Source organism: Alexandromys fortis, unplaced genomic scaffold, assembly GCF_014885135.2.
Source record: "Alexandromys fortis isolate MF-2015 unplaced genomic scaffold, M_Fortis_MF-2015_v1.1 scaffold_165, whole genome shotgun sequence".
In the NCBI taxonomy this organism is placed as follows: domain Eukaryota; kingdom Metazoa; phylum Chordata; class Mammalia; order Rodentia; family Cricetidae; genus Alexandromys; species Alexandromys fortis.
This window is the reverse complement of record NW_026068038.1, coordinates 249,780-271,813: the sequence shown is the minus strand read 5'-3', so window position 1 is coordinate 271,813 and position 22,034 is coordinate 249,780. Positions and strand designations below refer to the sequence as shown.

Here is a 22,034-nt window from a genome sequence, read left to right as displayed (position 1 = left end):
GACTGTCTTAGTCACTGTGCTGTTGCATTAAGAGACACTGTACTGGCTAGTTTAATGTCAACTTAACACATGCTGGAGTCATCAGAGAGGAGGGAGCCTCAGTTGAGAAAATGTCCCGAAACTGAGGCTGTAGCCAAGCCTGTAGGGCATTTTCATAGTTAGTGATTGATGGGAGAGGGTCCAGCCCCTTGCTGGTGGGGCCACCCTGTGCTAGTGGTTCTGGGCTCTATAAGAAAGCAGGCTGAGCAAGCTAAGAGGAACAAGCCAGTAAGCAGCACCCTCCATGGCCTCTGCATCAGCTGCTACCTCCAGGTTCCTGTCCTGCTTGAGTTCCTGTCCTGGCCTCCAGTGATGAACTGATGTGGAAATGTAAGCCAAGCGAATCCTTTCCTCCCCAAGTTGCTTTGGTCATGGTGTTTCATCACAGCAACAATAACCCTGACTAAGACAGAAATCATGACCAAGGCAACTCAGAACAGAAAGCATTTAACTGGGGTCTTGTTGAGAGTTGCAGATGTTCAGCCCATTATCATCTTGGTGGGGAGTAGGGTGGCCTGCATGACAAGCATGGTGCTGAGGAAGAGTTGAGAACATTCTTATCTGCATGCAGATAGAGAGGACGAGAGACTGGGCCTGGAACTGGCTTTTACACCTCAAACCACCCTCCCCCAGTGAAGCACTTCCTCCAACAAGGTCACACTTCCTGATCCTTCTAATCCTTTGAAAGAATTCCACTCCCTGGTGATTAAGCAGTCAAACAGTCAAATATATGAACCTTTGCAGGCCACTCTCTTGCAAACCACTAGAGAGACCCTGTCTCAAAAACAAAATAAAAGGGGCTGGAGATATGGCTCAGAGGTTAAGAGTATTGTCTGCTCTCCTAAAGGTCCTGAGTTCAATTCCCAGCAACCATATGGTGCTCACAGCCATCTGTAATGGGGTCTGGTGCCCTATTCTGGCCTGCAGGCATACACACAGACAGAATATTGTATACATAATAAATAAATATTTCAAAACAAAACAAAAATATCACTAAAGGTTTGTTTTTTTTTTTTTTTGTTACGAGTGTTTTGCCTGCATGTGTGTATGTGCTCCATGTGCATGTGTCCCCGTGGGGGCCAGGAGAGGGTGTCAGATCCCCCAGGACGAGACTGACAAGATTGTGAATTGCCACATGGGAGCTAGAGACCAAATCTGTGTCCCCTGCAGAAACAGTCAGTGCTCTCAGCTGCTGAGACGTCTCTCTAGCCCCTTCGGCATTCTGTATTTTTAAATTTGTCACTTTTGCCTGAGTGTATGTCTGGTATAGCATGTACAGGCAATGCCTTTGGAAGCAAGAAGGTATTAGGTCCGCTGACACCAGAGTCATAGATGGTTGTGAGCTGCCATGTGGTTGTGGATGCTGGGTACCAAACCTGGCTGTTTGTTGTCCTGGTTAGCGTTCTTAACCTCTGCCCCCACCTTCTCCATTCTTTTAAAAAGCTTATTATTTTGATGATATGAGATACAGTTCGTGTATCTGAGGCTGGTATTGAACCTCCAATCTTCCTTCGTCATCCTCTGAGCCCTGGGATTACAGGTATGTGTGGTCAAGCCCTGGAAAAAGCCAAGGTATTTTGCAGTTTTTAGATAGAGCCATTGCAATATATTTTGCAGTAATCACGAGTGCCACCTTGTGGGCATAAGGCTACATGGTCTTGCTGTAGCCTGGAAGAACTCTTCCAAGGGTCTGTGGTATGGAAAATGGAGAGGCCTGGCTCTTGCCCTGTGGTGGTTCCTAAACCGGGAAAGAAAACCTTGCAGAGCAAGACAGGAGGCTCTGTCTGCACCTTTACTTTGTGTTAGATACAGAGCTGATACGCCTCACTGTAACTGACCTGAGGCAGCCTTTGGGGGATGGCTTCATTTCTTGCCATCACCCCCTGTTCTTACTTAGGGATGATGAGGGATTGGCTGCCTCCCCCTCATAGGCTCTTCTTGTATTTTATTTTATTTATTTTATTGTCAGCTGGTAGGTAGTCAGGTCCCAGAGTCACTTCATTGAGAACAATTTCAATTCATTAAGGTGTACAGCAGGGCAGGGTCTCCCCCTCCTTCCTCTGCACCCCTAGTATTGTGTTTTCTGTTTTCTTTCAATGCACTGTTTTTGTTGCTTATTTGGTTTTTGTTTGTTTTGGTTTGTTTTTTTTTTCAAGATAGGGTTTCTCTGTGTAGCCCTGGCTTTCCTGGACCTTGCTCTATAGATCAGACTGGTCTTGAACTCAGAGACATCCACCTGGCTCTGACTTCCTTGAGTGTTGGGATTAAAGGTGAGCACTATCACCGCTGATTTTGTTTTTGGGTTTTTTGCTTGTTTGTTTTTAAGTCAAGGTATACCTCCCACACTGACCTTGAACAGCTGAGGATGACCTTAAACTTCTGATCCTTCTGCCTTCACCCCATGAAAGCTGGGTCTGCAGGTGCACGATGCTGTGATTGTGACCTGGGGCCATCTGTGCCATCCAAGATGCTTTCTTCCTCCTAGGGTCCTGGACTCAATCCCACCTACATAGTCTCTTTGGCTATAGGAGGTGGCACATGCACAGGGCTAGGGATTAGGACATGACCATCTTGGGGGCATGCTAGCTTCACACTGTCTGAGCCTGGTCCATGTCTCCCTCTGCCTCTGACCTCATGATTCCCTTGACACCCTCCAGATGGCTTTATGCTCCCAGATCCCACTGGGTATTTCCCTGGCTATGGGCTCCCAGTCACCTGTTGAAGCCTGTGAGGCTCTCGTTGTTTGGCTCCTGCTGCCTTGCAATGGTCCTTTCTGTACAGCAGGCTTACCTGTTCCAGATCCCCACCTGGGCCTGCTACTGTGAGCAATTGATCACATCCCAGTGGGTAGGTGCCTGGCACCTGGGTGTGCGCTCAGTGGACAGTGGCAGGGCTGACAGGTGTCTTTCTGGGAGGTGGAGAACAGATAAGTTTGGCTAGGTCAAACAGTGGCGGGGGCACCGGGGATGCAGACAGCAGCTCAAGGGTCACAGGATGAGTGCTGCCGGTAGGCATCAAGATCTGAGCGTGGCAGGGGGAAGCTGGGCAAGGAAAAGCTGAGGAGTTCGAGGCACTGGCAGTAGTGAGCTTGACGGTTATGGAGGGAGGAGGGCAGCCCTGACTGAAATTTGAAATTTGGTGACAGGTGAATTTGAACAAAAGGTCTTGTGAACCACAGCGGGAAGCTTTGAGAGTCTTTCGGGGAGTGGTGGCCTGGTGACATCTTCCTTTAGGGTGGCTCTGGGAGGGTACAGAACGAGGAAAGCAGTAGGCCGGTCATGAGGCTGCTGTGGTCCAGGTGGGCAGAGCAGTGGGATGTGTGAGGGTAGTGGTCAGGATGGAGGATGTGGGGAGAGACCCCCTTTCCTTCCACTTTCATATCTGGCTCTAATACCTTGAGCTGTCATCCTTGTCCTGCGTATCAGGCATTTTCTGTGCAGAATTCTCCTTCCAGGGCTTTGCCCAGCAGAAGGATATGTGTGCTCGGTCCCCTGCTTTAGAGTGCAGTGGACTCTCTGGGCCAAGCCGGTCTTAGCTGCCATTCTCGGAGGTTCCCATCCATGGGCAGACCTCACAGGGCCTCTAGAAACAAGGCTGCCCACTGAGGCTCCCAGGCTGGACATTAACCTGTCATCCCAGCACTTGGGAGCTAGAGGTAGGATTGAAAGTTTGAGGCCAGGACTGGAGAGATGACTTAGCAGTTAAGAGCGCTGACTGCTCTTCCAGAGGTCCTAAACTCAATTCCCAGCAACCATAGGGTGGCTCACAACCATCCGTGATGAAAACTGGTGCCCTCTTCTGGCCTGCAGGCACACACGCAGGCAGAACACTGTATACATAATAAATAAATTAAAAAAAAAAAGTTTGAGGCCAGCCTGGACCTCATGGAGAGACCTCATCTCAAAACAACAACAAAGCTAAGAAAACAGAGGGCCAACATGTTGGTTCAGTGGGGAAAGGAGCTTGCCGCAAAGCCTGATGACATGAGTTCAGTCCCCAGCATCCACTCTGTGGAAGGAGAGAACCATAACAATTGTCCTCTGACCTTCACCTGTATGCTGCGGCGGTGCATGATGTAGCAACATCTAGGCCCTAAAATCCAAACCCACAGAGTATTCTCTTCCCTGAAAATGACTTCCGGCCAAGCCACCAAGTCAGATTACAGTGGAAAGAGTGTCCCAGCTCTATGTTCCTGGGAAAGTTACCCTCGCTGAACCCTAGCTCAGACTATGGCCCTGGCTTCTGATTATGAAAGGTCTGGAAAGGCGCTTGGCCCACGACATAGAAAGTTTGGATGAACTCTCAAGCCTAGACATCCAGTTGGGGTCTTTATAACCCATCTGGCTTCTTGCTCACAGCCTCTGGACTCCATCTCCTCTCTATCTCTACTGTCCCCCCCCCCACCCCCCCATCCCCCCAGCTATCATCCAAGGCCACACCTCCATCCCCACTGGCCCTCCCCTTTGTTTATTCATGCCAGGTGGGGGCTGGATGAGGAAGGAGGGTGCCGAGGGCAGGGACTGTGTAGCCTCCTATATGGTCTGACACATGGTCATGTGCCACAGACCGGAGACCTATGCTGTCTTGGCTGCTCAGCCGGGCTACCCCTTGATGGCTCCTGCAGTCCTACATGAGCTTGTGGCTGGGCCCACTGACTCAGGCAGTTTTCACAGGAGCTTGTTGACTTGAGCCCCACAGTGGCTCAAGTCATCCCCGCCAGCTTTCTTTTTCCTTCCAGACAGTCTCTATACCCCAGGCTGGCCTTAAACTCACCGTGTAGACCAGGCTGGCTGCAAACTTGCAGCAGCCCCCTGTCTAGGCCTCCTGGATTGTTGGGTTTACAGCTGTGTGTCACCACACTCAGCTGGACTGGTGTCATTTAAAAAGTTGTGTGGGTGTTATGCTTGATGTGCATTGTGTGTGCAATGCCTCATAGAGGCCAGAAGAGGGCGTCGGATTCCTTGGAACCAGAGTTAAGCAGGCGTGGGCTGACACGTGAGTTCTGCCCCAGCTCCTGTGCTAGAGCAGCAATGATCCTAACGACTCTGCCACCTCTCCAGCCTCTGGTGTCATTTTTCCAGCTACAATTTCAAACAGCAAAGCTTCTGTTACTGTGGGCTTGGGAGGAGTCCTCTGTGCCGCTCGGGTGGTGGAGTTCTCTGGAAGCCGCTGCATGTCAGTGGGGACATCACTGCTGGGAATTCTGAAGCTTCCCTGCACCTTGTCTCTGCTGTGTTTGTCCCCAGCACCAGAAAAGGCCGGGTGGGGCTGACAGGAACCTATTCCACCCTCCTGGCCAAAAGACCAGTTGGCATCTACTTCTGTGTGTCAAGTGCTACTACATTGGCCGGTAGGATGGACTGCAGGAGGTAAGGACGTCAGCTTTTCAACTCTAGTCCTCGGGGGCTAGCCCCAACTCCCTGTTCCCAGCATCCCTGCTCCCAGCATCTCTGTTCTGCTCCCAGCTCCCCTCCTGGGAGCCCCCTTCTCCCAGGCTCCTTTCAATCAGGCCCCTGCTCTCAAAACTCCTGTTCTGCTCCCAGCCCCTCAGCAGCTTCTCAAGCCCTCCCCCCCCCCGCCGCCGCCGCCGCCGCCGCCTTCTTAGATCACTGGCCGCTGTGTCCCCCCCCCCCCCCCCCCCCCCCCCCCCCCCCCCCACGCACCCCCCCAACCCCGGGTGCTCCTCCTCGCAGACTCAAGTTCACCGCTCCTAGGCTCCGCCCACTCCCCGTGAACTACAACTCCATTGGTTGAGCTTTTTACCGGGCTCCGCCTCTGAATTGACTTTCCCCAATTGGTGCTCACGACCGTTCGTCAGCGCTGTTGCTAGGGAATGGGTTGGGCGACCCGTGCGAGCCCGGCGCTTTGGACACACCGGAAGGAGCTCGGTCCCCGTGAGCCAAGGCTGGTGAGCCGGAGATTGGGAGCTCTGGGGGAAGCTAGGTGTAGGTCAAGGAAGGAAGACCTGCAGGGCGGCCTCAGCAAGCCCCCAAGGAGCCTTCCCTCGGTCAGAGCTACTGTCGGAGAAGCAGCGCCTGGGAAGGGTGAAGCTGGGCGTGCTCAGGAAGCTGTGGGCCTGCCTTATTTTCCAAGAAAACCTAGGAGTTCCTTCAGAGCCGAGCTCAAATCCCAGTTAGGGAGAGGCGAGGGAGGTGCCACGGTCTGCATCCTTGCGGGAGGCTGGGCTGGAAGGAGAGCGGCCAGCCTTAGAGGCCCCAGTGAGCTCCAGGATTCAAACATGGACTTGATGTGGCTGCTCAGACGGGGTGGTGGACATTGACCCCAGGAACCAGAGGGCCATGATCCCTTGGAGGTCTTATGGGAAGAACCCCTGCCTGCTACCAGGAACCTGGGGCTGCAGAGAAGCTATCCCGTGCTTTAGAGCAAATTTAAGGAGTCCCCTTCTAGTATTGTGGGCCCATCAGTGTCTGTTTTTGGCCACCGGACCAGGTACTCTGGATGGCTTCATTCAGTCTGATGCCTTAATTTTAAATGATTCACCAGAGCCTCTTAAAGCTCAGCAGGGCATACTCCTCTCAAGGTCCTGGAGTAGTGACGTGGTGATGGGATTTCACAGCTGGGGAGAGGCTGGGCTCCTCTGGGAATGGGTCACCTGGTTGGGGGAGGAGAAAGGACCTGATTAGCTAATAAGGATGGTGGAGTATGGAGGATGGGCTGTTAGTGAGATTGGATTGTTTAAGGAAGTGCACCGGTGGGCTTAGGGAACTTAAACTCTGGGCAGGCAAAGGCTTGCCCCGTGATTGTCCCCAGGTGGGAAAGCGGTCATGTGCATCTTGTTATGGAACAAGTGTTTGGTGGGTCACTTTTGCTCAGTTTGTGCCTGCAGAGCTCTGGCCCTGTGTGGAGGATGGCCAGGGCTGTGATTATGGGTGACCTTCAGGGGGCCCCTCGTTCGGTCCCTGCCCTACGTTCCCCTCGAGCCATGGCTGGATGCTTTGTGGTGTGAGGAGGTTCTGTGCCCTGTAAGGTGTTAAGAAGTGTCCCTGGCCTCTGCCCAGTGGATGTGAGCATCCTCCCCTCCCCCACACCCCACCACAGACCTTTTTTTTTTTTTTTAATATAAGAAAAATGGCTTTTACCCTCGTCAAATGTCCCTTCTGGGTTACAGGCTCATACTCACTGCTGCAGTTGACTTCACAGTAACTGAGGCACCTTCACCTATGAAGGGTGGATAAAAGTTGACAGAGGAAGGGTGTCCCATGTACCCACGTGTTCCCATAGAGGTCTTGGACACTAGACAGAACCTGCCTCTGACTGCATTGCTACTTGGACACATCAAAGACCTTTCTCCTGGAAACTGACAGATTTCTGGCCACATGACAGAGCTTGTGGGGGACAGCGTGGAGCCTGAGAACCATTCTTGTCTCAGTTGAGGGAGGAGACAGGCTGCCTGCTAGCTGTATTAGCTGGGGCGGTACAGGGCATAGAGCTGTAGTCTCAAGATCCCTCCCCAGTCTTCCTGAGCTGTGGGCTTTAGACCTGCCCTTCCCCCTGCAGGCTGCCCCCCCCCCCCTTTACCATGCTGCCGCTCCCCCCTTCGCCACAGAGCAGCTGCTCTGGCTCTGTCCTGGCAGCTGGCCCTATCCCGTGCTGCCCCTGGCTTGTTTTCTGTTCAAACCCTGCTTGTTTTCTGTTCAAGGCTGGGTGCTTAGCAATTACTTTTTGAGTAAGTTGGGTCCCCACTGTGGCTTTATGCTGTCAGGCCATGGTTATGTAGATGATGTCACTGAGCAGGGGCAGGCTGTGCACAGTGGGACAGGTGATGTTGGCTATGGGGCTCCTCTAGGTCAGGGTGGGCGTGAGGAGGCTGCAGGGAGAAACAGTGGCAAGGTTTATGGAGACTTGGTGAATCCACACGTGCGCCTCTGGTAAGCAGAGAACTAAAACTGTAGCCACAGGTGATGTCCTGGTGGGGTGTGCTCAGCCTTATGCGCCTGGCGAGTTTCGTGTGTATCAGCTGATAGCCCCCCCCCCTGCTGTCTCAAGAGGCAGGGCTCTCCTGTGGCCCACAGGTCTGTAGCAGAGGCATCATTCAGCCTCCCTGTGCAGGACAGGAACAGGCACCATGCGCATCTGCACATGACCCGGTGTTGGCCTCTCCCCATCTCCATGACCACCAACCATTTCCTCCTTCCTAGTTTGGCTCCAGCCCTTCTGTACTCTCTTGCTTCTCAGTTGGAAATTAAGACCCCGAGCCCCTGAACTGTCCCTTTCCTTAGAGTCCTCCCCACGCCACTCAGGACAGCTTGGAGTCCATTCTGAACCCTCCCTACAAACCTGGTCTGCAGCTCTGCCCCTAGGCCTGGGCCTGTATTGGCATATTTCATTGTCATTGTCCCAACCCTGCCTTAGGTCACTTCACCATGGTTCCCCGTGGTTCCCCATAGTCGGATGGCTTCAATGAACTGCAGAAGCAGTCTCTGTTTTCTTGTACTTCCAAGCCTGGGTGCCTGGCATAGCTGTCGCCTGGACATCCGAAGTCCACCCTTCTAGCTGTTTTGAAGCACACTGTTCTTCACTGTCCCCCCCTGAGCTCAGGACTCTGTACCTTCCCCTAGACAGTGTGACACTGTGTCTGGCGGTCACCCCCTCTCTCCTTCAGAACTCAACTGGAGAGACTGACAACCTGAGTGGCTGGTTGCTGCTTAGAGTTGCAGTCCCAGGGGTCTTCTCCGTATGACCGCACAGGCTGTGTCCCTGGAGGGATGGGGTTCAGCTGTGCTGCTGTCTGGTTAGGAGGTGAGGCCAGCCTTGTACTCCTGGCTGTGGGGTGCAGCCTGGACTTGCCACTGAGTCTCTTTAGATGGATTGTTGTGTCTGTGTGAGGTGGGCTGAGTGAACCCCCTTTCCAGTCCGCTTCTGTGGGCAGTGCTCTGGTGAGCCCTCTGGGGCGGGACGTGTCTTCTGGGGAAACTTGGTAACATGGAAGCTGTCAAGAGCAGGGCCCCTGACCCCCTGAAAAAAAGACAGCAAAGAACAAAGGTGGGCAAGGATGTGGAACCTTGTGCTGGGCTGGTGGGAGTGTAATCGGAGAACAAGGTGGCAGCTCCTCGGACCATCAAGAGTCCCACTGTCCTGTGTCTGAGGCTTGAAGCCTGTGGGTGGAGTACAGAAACCTGCAGAGAGGGACCCAAGTACATGGGATTACTGCCTGTAATAGCCACACAGTGGAAGCAGCCAGGTGCCTGCCGGTTGGTGACTGGTGACCAAAATGTGGTATGTTCACACAGTGGCATATTATCCAGCTATGAAAAGGAGTGAGGCATTGATACATTTCTACATAGCCAGTTCTGGCTGCAAGCTCCTGGGTACCACCACCCGTGCCCGTCTCCTGGATGTTAGGATTATGGACTGTGGCACTATGCCAGGGCCCAGTAGTGTGGTTTTAAATGAGTTACTCAGGCAGCTTCAGCTGACTCGAGGCATCAGGATGGGGCCTTCGTGCTTCGCTTGTGGCAGCTGCTAGTTTATACCTCATCAGACCAGAATCCCCATCGAAAGGATGTTAGCTGCGTTTCGCAGTGAGCGATCGTTCGCTACCGTGGGGTTTCATTATTTTGGTGATCTCATGTTGTAACTCTTCTCCCTTCCCTGTCTGCAGAGAGCTCCGGAGACCAGGCAAGATGGGAAATGCCAAGAGCCTGTCGAGCCAGAAAGTGGGTTCCAAGTTCCTGCCCCAGGAGCAGGCTGAGGTGGATAGGCTGTTTGATGTCCTGTCATTTAATAAAGGTGGCTCAGCGCCAGGGACGTTCTCTCTGGAGGCGCTAAAGGCAAGAACGACCACGTGGTAGGGAATTTGGGGTCTGCAGGTGCGCTAAGCACTAACAAGCTGGTTTTGATGACTGGTCCCTGGTTTTGACATTGTGTGCTCCATGACTGTGTCGCAGCTCTGTCCTGAACAGCACCCCCACTCTGTTTTTTTGAGACAGAGTCTTGGTGTATAGCCATAGCTGGTCTAGCCTGGAATCCACTGTATAGCCCAGGCTGGCCTTGAGCTGACAGTGGCTCTCTCCCCTCAGCCCTCTGAGTGCAGGTGCAAAAATGCAGTGTCTTATATGCACTAAAGCAAGGAGCTGGTGCCAGGCCTGGCTGTGTGTGCCTGTAGTCCACATCTTCAGGAGGCTGACGGGAGGATTGCTGAGCCTACATAGTGAGGCCTTGTCTCAGAAAACAGGAAGAAGGGTCAGAGGGAAGGTGGAAGCAAGGGGAGAGGGAACTTGGAATGGACTGTGACCAGACAGCATTCAGGCTATTTATAACTTGGTGTGACATCAGGAGAAGGAGCAGCTGCCTCCTCCGGGTGGCGGTCTAGAGCCATGCTTGATGCCCCAGCTGTCAGTGGCCTCTAGAATGTATGTGCTCTTGACACCAGGGAGTGTCGTGGCACTTCCCACTCAGTACCAGAGTCTCAAAGAAGTGAGAAGTGGCCAATGTCCTCAGGGCGACTGCCCTGCTCCTCAGGACGTGGACAAAAGCAAACATCAGCTTACTCCCAGAGACTGGACATGGGTGTAGCCTACGAAGCCATTCTAAAGCTTCATCTTCTAGGGCAGCGGTTCTCAACCTGTGGGTCATGGCCTCTTTGGGGGTGTCGAAGGACCCCTTCACAGGGTTCTCCTAAGACCATCAGGAAACACAGATATTTGCATTATTATTCATAATGGTATTGAAATAGCAATGAGAATAATTTTATGTTTGGGGGTCACCACAAACAGAACTGTGTTAAAGGGTCGCAGCATTAGGAAGGCTGAGAACCGCTGCTCCAGAGCACGTAGAAGGCAGCAGATGGGGGCTCTGAGGATCCACTGCCACTTTTAGCCAACCAGCTGCACCAGGCTTTGTGGGAGCCCCACATGCGGTATATGTGCATATGTGTGCACGTGCATGGGAATATGTGGCTGACTGAGGTGCAGCCGCACATGCATGCAGCTGGAGCAGAGAGATCAGTCAAGCCTATGTCAGTTATCAAGGTACATGGTGGCAAGTTGCTGTGAGGCTTGGTGGCTCTTCTTTGTGGGGGGCAGTCGTGGCTTCTGGGCCTCAGCACTTTGAGGACCACCCTCTCCACGTGTGAGGGATGAGCCTGGCAGCAATGGCAGCATTCGGTAGGGACAGGCTAGGGGTGCCCTGAGCTGTTGGGGGGATTCAGCCCTGACCCCGCTCTGCAGGACACCTTGGTGGGAAACACTCCCTCTCCACTTCTTTGTAACCTGTGGGTCTAAACAGATTTGACGGCTCCAGCCATTTGCAGAATGTTCAGGTCTTAAGAGCCGGGTGGTCTAATGGCCGGTGCTGTAGCTCAGTGGGGGAGTGCTACCTGGCCTGGATGAGGCTCTGGGTGCCCTCTGCGGCACTGCAAAAGAGAATAAAGCCGGAAAAGTAGTTTGAAGCCTGGCAGGAGTAAGAGCTAGCTAGTGCATAGAGGCCCAATGCAGAGACTACACCAGCTCCCACAGGCGTGGCCCACACATTCGTGAGCTCAGACAGGTGCTGTAGCCTCAAGAATCGATGAACATGGGGTCCTAAGCAGAGTGAGGAGCAGAGGCAGGAAGGACAAGTCTGGCCTGGGAGGACTGGAGTGGGAGAGGCAGGCAATGACCAGACAGGAAATATCTGATGGGCTCGATGAACTGGAGTGCTTTGGGTTTTTTCTTTTTATTTAATCAATAAATTAATTAGTTTTCTGAGGTAGGATTTCTTTGTGTAGCCCTGGCTGTCTGGAACTCACTATGTAGACCAGGCTGGCCTTGAACTCAGATATCTGCCAGCCTCTGCTTCCTAAGCACTGGGATTAAAGATGTACACCACCACTGCCTGGCTTTTTTTGCCCCCTCACTACTAGAGATCAAACCCTGGGCCTTCCACATGGCGGTGAGCTTTCTCCCACTGAGCTCCACCCCGGCCTGAGCTGGTACACTTTGGGAGCCTCTGGTTGGGGAGATGGTACTGTGGGGTCATTAGAAGGTTATGCAGTTTCAGGTGGCCTCTGTGGAGCAGTGGTTGGGCTTGTCCTGAGCTTGTTTTCCCGAGAACCCTGCCTTAGAGTTCTTCTGTCTGTCCCCAACAGAGCCACGTCAAGGAGGCTCTTCCTCCGGTGATGGTCACCAGGCTATACAACGGCATGTGGAGGGTCAAGGCCACCCACAAGGCACAAGGGAGCAAGAGGAATGTCTCCCGGGAGCAGTTCACAGTGTTCCTGTCCCACCTGTTGAAAGGCAGCTTTGAGGAAAAGGGCCACACGGTTATGAAAATGATCGTAACTGCAGAGGGTCCTGTGACGGCCAGAGACGTCCAGAAGGTAGACACTTGGTGTGCTGGCAGGGGACTTGGGACAGGGGCTTAGGTCATGATGGCATTGTGATGCTGGCCGGCCTCAGAGGCCTGAGCCCATACAACAGCTTGGTTGATCCGGAGCTCTTGAACTAGTTTTGGCAAACTTTCAGGTGAACTAAGTGTGTTATTAGGAGAATGAACTTCGGGGCCTGGAGAGATGGCTCAGTGTCTAAGAGCACTGGCTTCCATTCCCAGCAACCACAGGGTGCCTCACAACCATCTGTAATGAGATCTGATGCCCTTTTCTGGCCTTCAGGCATACATACAGACAGAACACTCATACATAAAATACATACATGAATAAAATTTAAAGAAAAAGAATGATAGCCAGGCCTGGGGGCACAGGCCTGACATCCCAGCTACTCAAGAGGGTCAAAGGCCAGCCTAGGTACCTTGGTAAGACCCTGTATTGGAATTTAACAGAAAGGGGAAGAGGGCTAGGGATGTATTATCACTTGGTAGGATTTTCACATAACATCCACAAAGCCCATGGTTCTATCCCCAGCAGCTCATACAACAGGTATAGTGGCCCACATCTGTAATCCCACCACTTGGCAGGTAGAGGCAGGAGGATCAGAAGTTCAAGGTCATCCTCAGCTACACAGTAAGTTTAAGGCCAGTCTTGGCCATATGAAACCCTCTCTCTAAGTTTTGGGGACAGTTTGGGCTACATGAGATGCTAAGAAGAAAAGAAAAAGAATACATGAATAGCTACATGAAGTAGGGGCGTGTCCATGCTGTGGTCCACAGTGGTTGGTCCTGAGAAGATAAACATCTTCACAGTGATGCACTGGGAGTGGGTCGGGGAGGGCTTGGCTCTAACGGCGAAGTATCTCCCAGTTCACAGAGGAACTGGTGACCTCTGTGGTGCACGTGCTGACCCACCGGCATGAACTTCGAGGCTGGACTGGGAGGAAATCCACAGTGTCCCCCACCAGTGTGCAGGCCATGGCTGCCCAACTGCTCTCAGAGATGAAGTTTCAAGGCAAGTGTCGGACTGTCCTCTGCAATTCCGACCTTGGCGTGGTGGGGTTGCCACAGTCGCTGGTACTGTAGCCTCCCAGGGAAGATCTGCTGTGGTATGTGCCTGTCTCCCTGGCTCTGTGATTGCTATGGGACGTCCTTGTGCAGACGCCATTGTGACGTCACACTTCCTCCTCTGGTTTCAGTGCCTGAAATCTGTCTTTCTTGGTCAGTCTAGTAGAAAGGGTCTCAATATTTTTGTTGATTTTAAAAAAGATTTATTTGTACGTGTGTGTGTGTGTGTGTGTGTGTGTGTGTGTGTGTGTGTGCTACAGTGACTTCGTGGTATTCCTTGGCTCCGGACCTCCAGGATCCCTTCCTATTTGAACCGCAGTGCTTAGAGTGTATACATGTCTGTGTCAGGTGGCTTCCATCTTATTTTTTGAGGCAGTCTCTCACTGACCTGGGGCCCGTCCATTGGCTAGGCTGATGGTCCAGAAACCCCAGGGATCCACCTGTCTCTGTCTCTGCTCACCAGTGCTGAGGTTAGATACAGCCGGGGATCTGAACTCACGTTTTCAGGTTTGTTTGGCAGGTACTTGACCAACCAAGCCATCTCCTTAGCCCCTGTTGTTTCTTGAGGTTTAAATGGCTAACCTGAGGTCTCCCTGCTTCAGTGGAGGTGTTTGTCGCTGTTATGTGGCTCCCTAGCTGCACCCAGAGGTTGCCATGTGCAGCTTTTGTTGCCATTCAGCTCAGTGGTTCCGTTCAGTTTACCATATATTTAGTTTTATGTATGTGTGCATGTATGTGCACGCATGTGGGTGTCTGCAGAAACCAGAAGAGGGCATCAGATCTTCTGGAGCTGGAGTTATAGGCACTTGAGAGCCACCAGACTTGGGGGTTGGAAATTCAACTTTACCATTGGGTGTGGTGGTGCATGCCTTTAGCTCCAGCACTTGGGAGGCAGAGGCAGGCGGATCTCTGCCAGTTCAAAGTCAGCCTGGTCTACAAAGCAAGATCCATGGCAGCTAGAGCTGTTACACAGAGAAACCCTGACTCTAAAAACCAAAAATAAGTAAATAAATAAATAAATAAATAAATAAAACAAAATCTTACAAAGGAACAGAGACACGAGTTTTGCTAATATATCCAAAATATGCTTCTAATCCGTTAGTGTGAATACTGCAGTATTTTGCAGTAAGTTTTCATTTCGGGTTTTGAAATGGGGAGTGCTCGTTAGACTTAACGACATGCCTCAGCTCAGGTGAGCCACCTGCCGAGTTCACAGCCACGTGTGACTGGTTCTTAAATCGGTTATGGCAGGCTTGGATGGCTGCTGTCAGGTGACACAGTGGGCCCACTATTGCTGTCCCTTTCCATAGATGGCCACAAGTTTCGGGGGCCTCAGTGCCTGGACCAGGTCTGCGACCAAGCTGTGATTGAGGACTGGGTGTTCCATGTCCCTCACGTGGGCCTGTTTCTGAGCGTGGTCATCCATCGGGGCCTTCGCCTCCTGAACTCATCTGTGGACCTTTCCACGCTGGTGCCTGAGCGCCACGTGGATAAGGGGCAGCCGTTTGAGAGCATCCTGGATGTGCTGCCGGTCATCTACCTCAACTCCCACCTGGCCACAGATCAGCGGCACCGCTGGCGCCTGCTCTTCTCCACACAGCTCCACGGACAGAGCTTTTCCCAGCTGTGCAGCCACATCACACACCAGGGGCCCTGCCTGGTTGTCCTCGAGGACAAGGATGGCTATGTCTTCGGTGGCTTTGCCTCCCGTTCTTGGGAGGTCAAGCCTCAGTTTCAAGGTAAGACCTCCAAGACCGTAGTAGGGGCTGTGCTGGTAAGCACTGTCACCTTGACACAGCCTAGAATCCCCGGGTGGAGAGTCTAAGACGTTATCAGGAGCGGGTTGTTGATTGACGTGGGAAGACTCACCTACTGTTGCTAGCGTCATGTCGTGGGCTGGTCCTAAACTATACCTGAAAGAGAGTGGACATTGCCGATGTAGTCTTTTCCCTCTGCTGTGACTGTGGTTCTGGTGTGCCTAGCTGCCTGAGTTCTTGCCTCGACTTCCCCAAAATGGTGAACCATTACCTAGAATTACGAGCCCAGTAGTCCCCTTTCCCTATGTTGCTTATGGTCCAGGTCTTAGCACAGCAACGGACAGGAAGCTAGGACACTTATATATATATATATATATATATATATATATATATATATATATATATATGTATATATTTTTATTGATTTTTATTGAGCTCTACATTTTTTTCTGCTCTCCTCCCTGCCTCTCTCCTCCCCCCTTCAACCCTCCCCCAAGGTCCCCATACACACACACACACACACACACACACACACACACACACACACACACACACACACACACACACACACACACACACACACACACACACACACACACACCTCTTGACCCTCCAGTGGTTTCTTGACTGAAGCAGCAATGGAGGTATTATGTTCCTCTCTGGTATCACAGACCTCTTCACCTCTTCTTTGACCCTGGGAGGGGGTCAATCCTGCTTCCAGGTGACAGCCAAGATGTCACCAGATGGATGCCCGGGGGGAGGGAGGGGGGCTATGAGTCGTCTCCTCATAGGGATGCTTGTTTACTGCACTGCCCCCTTCCCATGGGTGCTACCTTGTCCCCCTCCTTGCTCTGCTTTTCTGGTTTTGTGGCTTGTCATCTGTGGGAGCTCCGCGTGTGACTGGGTCAGCTGTAACCTGTCCTCACTGCTCTCGCAGGAGTTGTCCTTCCTGGCCGTCCCCAGACTCCTCCATAGGTGACAGGCTGCCTGCCTCCTGTGCCCACAGATGGCCATAGTGGTGCCCCTATGTTTATTTACAGTGTTCCTCTGGAGGCCAGGGGGCCACAGGCAGGTGGGGCTGCCATCCCCGGAGATCTTCCGGTCAGGCTGGTGGTCACAGGTCTGGAAGGGAAAAGAACAGTTGGTTGAGGCTTGTCTCATACACACCTACACACATCTGAACACACACGTGTTCCCTTGGTTCCCTAGATCAGATTTGATTTCCTGCTAAGTTTTGGGGTGTTCCATAACTTTAGCCCAGTTCATGGAATGGTGGGAACCGTCCCCAAGTCCAAGCGTCCAGGTGTTGCCAGGTTGGCAGGTGGGTCTGTCTGGAAACAGCAGCCTCAGGCTCTGCAGCCTGTGCTGTTGGCCATGCCGTCCTAGGGCAAGGCAGTACTACACTCTCCCAGAGGCTCCAGGGCAGGCTGCACTCACCCCCTCACAGTGCCCCTGCAGGCTCAGCTCCTCGCGGATGAACCCCACTTCCTCCATAGCCTCTGCACTGACCTCAGGCAGTGCTGCAGGTCTCCGATACTTGAGCCTTCAGCTGCTCCATCCGGGTCCCTCGGCACCCATAAGGCTTGTTTGGTGTGGTGTCTGGGACCTGCCCTCTGCTTACCAAGAGTCCATTCCACACCACTCCTAAGGATGCATAAGCTCTTCGTGGCTGCATTCTGGCATGCAACCTGCCAGTGTTTGTAGGTCTTTGTGTCTGACTCAGAGGCAGTGACTCTTGCCTTGGCTCTCTATCACTTCCAGGGGACAACAAATGCTTCCTGTTCTCCATCACACCCAGCATGGCCACGTACACATACACAGGCTACAATGACCACTTCATGTACTTGAATCATGGACAGCAGACCATGCCCAATGGACTGGTAAGCAGGTGGGGAAGGGGGTGTCCTGCCAGTCATGGGGGAGTGCTTTCTGTGTGTCTGTCCCTTCTGCTGAGAGCCCAGCCCAGGGCACATCTTCCTTAGTGATAGCCATGCCTTTGTTGGGCTTTCCTCTGTTGTGTGTAAACAGCCTGGCCCTTTGGGTGGACCCCAAATGATTGGCCTGGATCCCGAGAGGGTGTTGGGAGCAGACACATTACAAGGCCCTGCCATCCTGCCTCACCCCTGCGTGTGCTGAGCCTGCACACCAAGGCTGTGTGCCGAGTTTGGTAGAGGTGGGAGATGCCTGAGCTGAGGGCTCTGGACGCTGGGTCTGGTCGTTAGTAACTAACAAGACAGAAAACAGTCTCTGCTTGTGTGGTCATGTTCTTACATGTTGATAGCTGGAGGAAGGAAAAGAGAGGAGAGAGAGGGAAAGGGAAGGGAGGGGATGAGGGAGAGGAGAGGAAGCTGGAGGCCAGGCCAGCAGTGGATGTGTGGAGGTATAGTGAGACAAACACCCACAAGGATGCTTGGCATGGGTGAGAGCCACCCATCCTTTTGGCCTTTTTCGTTTCTCTTGATGAGTCTTCTGGGAAGGCCCAGCTCTGTGTTTGCTGAGCTGAGAGCCAAGGACATGGTCCCCTCTGTCAGCTAGAGAGGTTCAGGGGTTCACTTCCAGGCTGATCCCACAGCAAGTGGGAGGGATATGGACCAGGTCTCCAGGACACCAGAGTTTAGGCACTGTACCCCTCTCAGTGTGAGCCTGGCTGTCAGCCCCAGGAGCAGCCCCAACACCCAAAGGACCCTCGCCTTTGGCCTGGGGACCAAAAGCAACTTCTAGACATAAGCTCAGATCTCTACATGTTCAAGATGGAAGCAGGTCATAGCTTGTCCTTCAGGCCCACTAGGGACAAGAAGGTTGGCGGAGGTGGCATCAGGACAAGCTGTTGGGGAGTGGGGGTAACAGCTGGCTTGAACCTGGCATTACCTGTGTGGTGGGGAGAAAGGGTTTGAGTTGCCACTTCTAGCCTGCCACCTTTCCCAAGGGAGAGTCATGGGGCCTGGGCGCAGATGGGTTTCCCTGTGCTTACCTCACCCCTGAGTACTGCTTGAGATACCCAGGGAGTCTGCAGATTGCCTAGTGTGCTGTCCCGTGTGTAGCCTCACCAGAGAGCTGTGGCGTGTGGTCCGCTGGTACCCATGACCATTTAGTAACTTTGGAACGTGTTTACAATCACAGCCCAAGGAAACAAAGCTGCCCCCTGCATTCCTCCTTCCCTCATGTCTCAGGCTGGCCAGGATCCTCCTGGTTGTCTGGAGTGATCGATCAAACATGGCTGCCGACAGTGTCTTCTGTCTCCATTTGCTCCACAGGGCATGGGCGGGCAGCACCATTATTTTGGGCTTTGGGTGGCTGCAGACTTTGGGAAAGGACACAGCAAAGCTAAGCCCACATGTACCACCTACAACAGCCCACAGCTGTCTGCCCAGGAGGACTTCCAATTTGATAAGATGGAGGTGTGGGGGCTCGGCGATGTCTTAGAGACATGTCTGGTAAGTTCTGCGTGGCAGTGACCTCATGTAGAACCGTGGCTGTTCTGCTTTTTCTTACTCTGTCTGCCTTTCCACCTGGGGAAGCTTATGTCTACCAGCGATGGGCCATGCCTGGATACATGCAGCAAAATAGAGTATGGGTTTGCCCTGGAAGCGGGGACCTGCCTAAGGTGTGCACCTGAGCCAGCTACATGGCCCTTTTCCTTCCCTACCCGTCTCCAAGAACACTTGGTTTCTGCATGGCCCTGGCAATTGCATCCCTGCCAGGGAGGTTTCAGGATACCCATGCTACTTGGCCTCTTCATGGCTCTATTCTGATGAGCTGACTGCTGGCGGGGGGGGGGGGGGGGGAGTGTCACTGTATATCCCAGATTGGGGCGGCTGTTATCACTCTGTATGCTTCTGTATACGCTCACTCCCCTTCTTCCCAAGGTCAAGAACAAGAAGAGCATCCTTGACTCGGATCCTGCAGCTCAGTCCCTGCTGGAGATCAGTGGACGGACTCGCCACAGTGAAGGACTGCGGGAAGTCCCCGAAGAAGATGACTGAGGCTCCTGAACCATGGGCTTCCTGGAGCAAGGGCGGGGACTCCCCCAGGGATACAGTGCACAGGGCATCCAGGTTCCTCACAGCCAGGGAGACAAAACCTGGCAGCCCCTCTGCCCTGACTCTGGCTTAGCTTTAACACCAGCCACATGGCCACAGCCATGCCAAAAGAAACCCCTCTGAAGCCATATTGATGGGTGTTGCCTCCCAGGATCCCTATGCATAAGTTAGAACGTTGGCCTTATACTTTTTCATTTCATATCAATGGAATCCAAGACAAAGAGGCTTGAAACCTGCCGGAACTGGTGATGGGTAGGGGCGTGTATTCTTGCCTCAGGAGGCGGCTGCATGCGTGGCCTTTGCTCTGGGTCTCAGTGGGCACCCTGATGACTCATCGCGAGTGGAAAGACAGAGGTGCTTAGATGAACGTCTTGGTACTTTGTAAGAACACCCTCAGCGCCACCATGGGACTTCTGGGTTTGTAGCGAAAGCTCTGAAGGTAATGTTTCTGGGGGCAGGACTCTCAGAGCAGGTTTGGGATGGGGTTCCCATCTAGTTTTCTGAACACTTTTTTTTTTAAATGAGTCAGATGAGCAAATGGGCGAACTTGACCTATCTGCCCAGAGACCAAGTCATTACTCTGCTGCTAACTAAAATTTGAGGGCATTTGGGGGAGCCAGAGTCTGGGTGCTTGCTTAATGGCTGCCCAAGATCCATCCCTTAAGTCAGTGGTGGGGGATGCCCAGCCTTGGCTTGGAGTGGCAGCTTCTAGGTGCCTTCTCTGGGGTCACAGCTCAAGGCTCCTCAGAAGGAGGGTGAGTGATGGGACAGACTCCAGCGATCCCGAAAGACTGACGAGGACTCAGGTGGTCAGGCTGCCCGTCACACTGTAAGTCATTGCCACCCAGTGTCACCCACTCAGAGGAGCCATGGGCCCTTCTCTGAGCCCTCTACCTCTTCCCTTTGCCGTGTGCTGCAAACCTCAACTTTACAGATCTCCTGTACAGTTTGCCTCAATTAAAAGCCATAGTAAATTCAGCATTTTTCCAGTTCTGCACTTTTTGCCCAGGAATCTCCTGGAATACTCCATGTAACCATCTTGAGCACAGAAGGTCTGAGGCATGTCCCTTCCAAACAGAAGGGCTTTTTCTGTCGGGGGGGGGGGGAGGTGTGTGGTGCAGACAAGGCCTGGGCCATTTTGGTTTTCTTGGTAAGAAGCCAGTTGCCAATGGTATGTGGGATAGAGAGAAAATACTGGAGTCTTCCTGCAACCCCATTGTAACCTCACAGAATTAGGTCACTGTGCTATGGAGTGTTTTTTTTTTTTTAAGATTTATTTATTTATTATGTATACAACGTTCTGCCTCCATGTATGCCCACATTCCAGAAGAGGGCCCCAGATCTCATTACAGATGGTTGTGAGCCACCATGTGAGTAAGGGAATTGAACTCAGGACCTCTGGAAGAGCAGCCAGTGCTCTTAACCACCGAGTCATCTCTCCAGCCCTGGAGTGTTTTTTTTTTTTTTTTTTTTTTTAATAAAAATATAGTCCTGTCTCTCGTTGGTGGCAGACTGTGGTGCCCATGACTTGGATGTGAACCATTGGGAGGTCATAACACCACGGCCCTCATGCTTTCTGATCTCTGTGCTGACAAGAGCTCAAACCACGGATGGGGATCCTGCTTCTCAAAACAGCACTGTAAAGACAGGAGGGCCTGACAGTCCTCTCGGGTGACATGTGACAGGCTCTGCTTCTCCACACACGCCTGTAACAAACCCCTTGGCACGAATGTGTGTGGGGTGTCAGCTGGGCTCCAAGGAACTTCTCAATGCTTCTGAATGAGGAGTGTGGTCTTTGGTGAAATTGGAGCAAACATTCAGCTGTGAGCGTCGGAGACCTCCTGGGAGCCCGATCCAAGCCCAGAAAGTGCTAGAAGGAAGAGGTAAGAAACACGGGCCAGCTGCAAGCATGGCTGTTGTTAGAATGTGTGCTTGAGTGAGGTGCTGGGAGGATGGAGACGGGAAAGGTCAGCTCTGAAAGGGATGCCCCGTTCTCCCTTGGGTTCCTCCAGAGGCCACCCACCCTCTGCACACTGGACACAGCTGTGTTTAGACATGGTATGTTTTCCAGTGTGTGTGGGGGTCACTCAGGGTTTCCCCATCTTCTTTTCCTGCTGTTTCGTCAGCTGTGTAGAGGCTCCACACTGTTTATCAGGCCAGCATCTTTACTGGAGGCTTCTTGTTGCCATAGCAACCATCATGCGTCTGGCATTGTGTCTCGAGGATGAACTGAGTGACTAGTTGGTTTAAAAGATGCCTTTGCTTCCTTTCATTCCTTTTGGTAATTCTGTGGCATGCAACCCAGGACTTTGAGCATGCTAGGCAAGTGTGCACTGCTGTGCTTGGATGCAGGGTCTCCTGTGTAGGCTAGACTAGCCTTGTGCCTCTTGAATGCTGTGACTACAGTTGTGCCCCACCATGTCTGGCTGAGTTATGACAGAACTCTGGACCTCATTTTACTCCTGTAACCTACTGAGTGCCTACTCATCAGTGAGTCACGGTGGATAGCTTCATTCGTTTGTTCTCTCTCTCTCTCTCTCTCTCTCTCTCTCTCTCTTTCTTCTTTTCTTTTCTTTCTCTCTTTTTTTGAGACAGGGTTTCCCTGTGTAACAGCCCTAGCTGTCCTGGAACTAGCTCTTGTAGACCAGGCTGGCCTCAAACTCACAGAGATCCGCCTGCCTCTGCCTCCTGAGTGCTGGGATTAAAGGCATGTGCCACCACTGCCCGACCTCTAATTAATTTTTTTATTGGTTTTAAAATCAATTATTTGAGTATGGAGGTCAGAGGACAATTTGAGGAGTTGGTC

At 52.5% G+C, this 22,034-nt stretch overlaps 1 protein-coding gene across 4 annotated transcripts; it reads left to right on the top strand.

Annotated features, from left to right (window-relative positions):
* Window positions 1-5,386: 5,386 nt before the first annotated feature.
* Window positions 5,387-20,206, top strand: Meak7 (MTOR associated protein, eak-7 homolog). 4 transcript variants are annotated; one of them, XM_050165261.1, is made up of 8 exons: window positions 5,387-5,408; window positions 9,662-9,830; window positions 12,128-12,358; window positions 13,234-13,378; window positions 14,742-15,170; window positions 16,950-17,068; window positions 18,443-18,622; window positions 19,055-20,206. In XM_050165261.1, the coding sequence occupies exons 1-8, from the start codon at window positions 5,395-5,397 to the stop codon at window positions 19,169-19,171; spliced, it is 1,404 nt and encodes a 467-aa protein (XP_050021218.1). In that variant the 5' UTR covers window positions 5,387-5,394; the 3' UTR covers window positions 19,172-20,206. The 4 variants fall into 4 exon arrangements, with proteins under 4 accessions (XP_050021218.1, XP_050021219.1, XP_050021221.1 ...); XM_050165262.1 differs by lacking the exon at window positions 5,387-5,408 and adding an exon at window positions 5,852-5,947; XM_050165264.1 differs by lacking the exon at window positions 5,387-5,408 and adding an exon at window positions 5,938-6,046.
* Window positions 20,207-22,034: the final 1,828 nt, after the last annotated feature.

What these genes read in the sequence shown, in the direction of transcription:
- Meak7 (XM_050165261.1), top strand. An exon ending in TCTCTCTGGAGGCGCTAAAG is followed by an intron (nt 9,831 to 12,127) that starts GCAAGAACGACC and finishes TGTCCCCAACAG; the next exon opens with AGCCACGTCAAGGAGGCTCT. An exon ending in CGGCCAGAGACGTCCAGAAG is followed by an intron (nt 12,359 to 13,233) that starts GTAGACACTTGG and finishes AGTATCTCCCAG; the next exon opens with TTCACAGAGGAACTGGTGAC.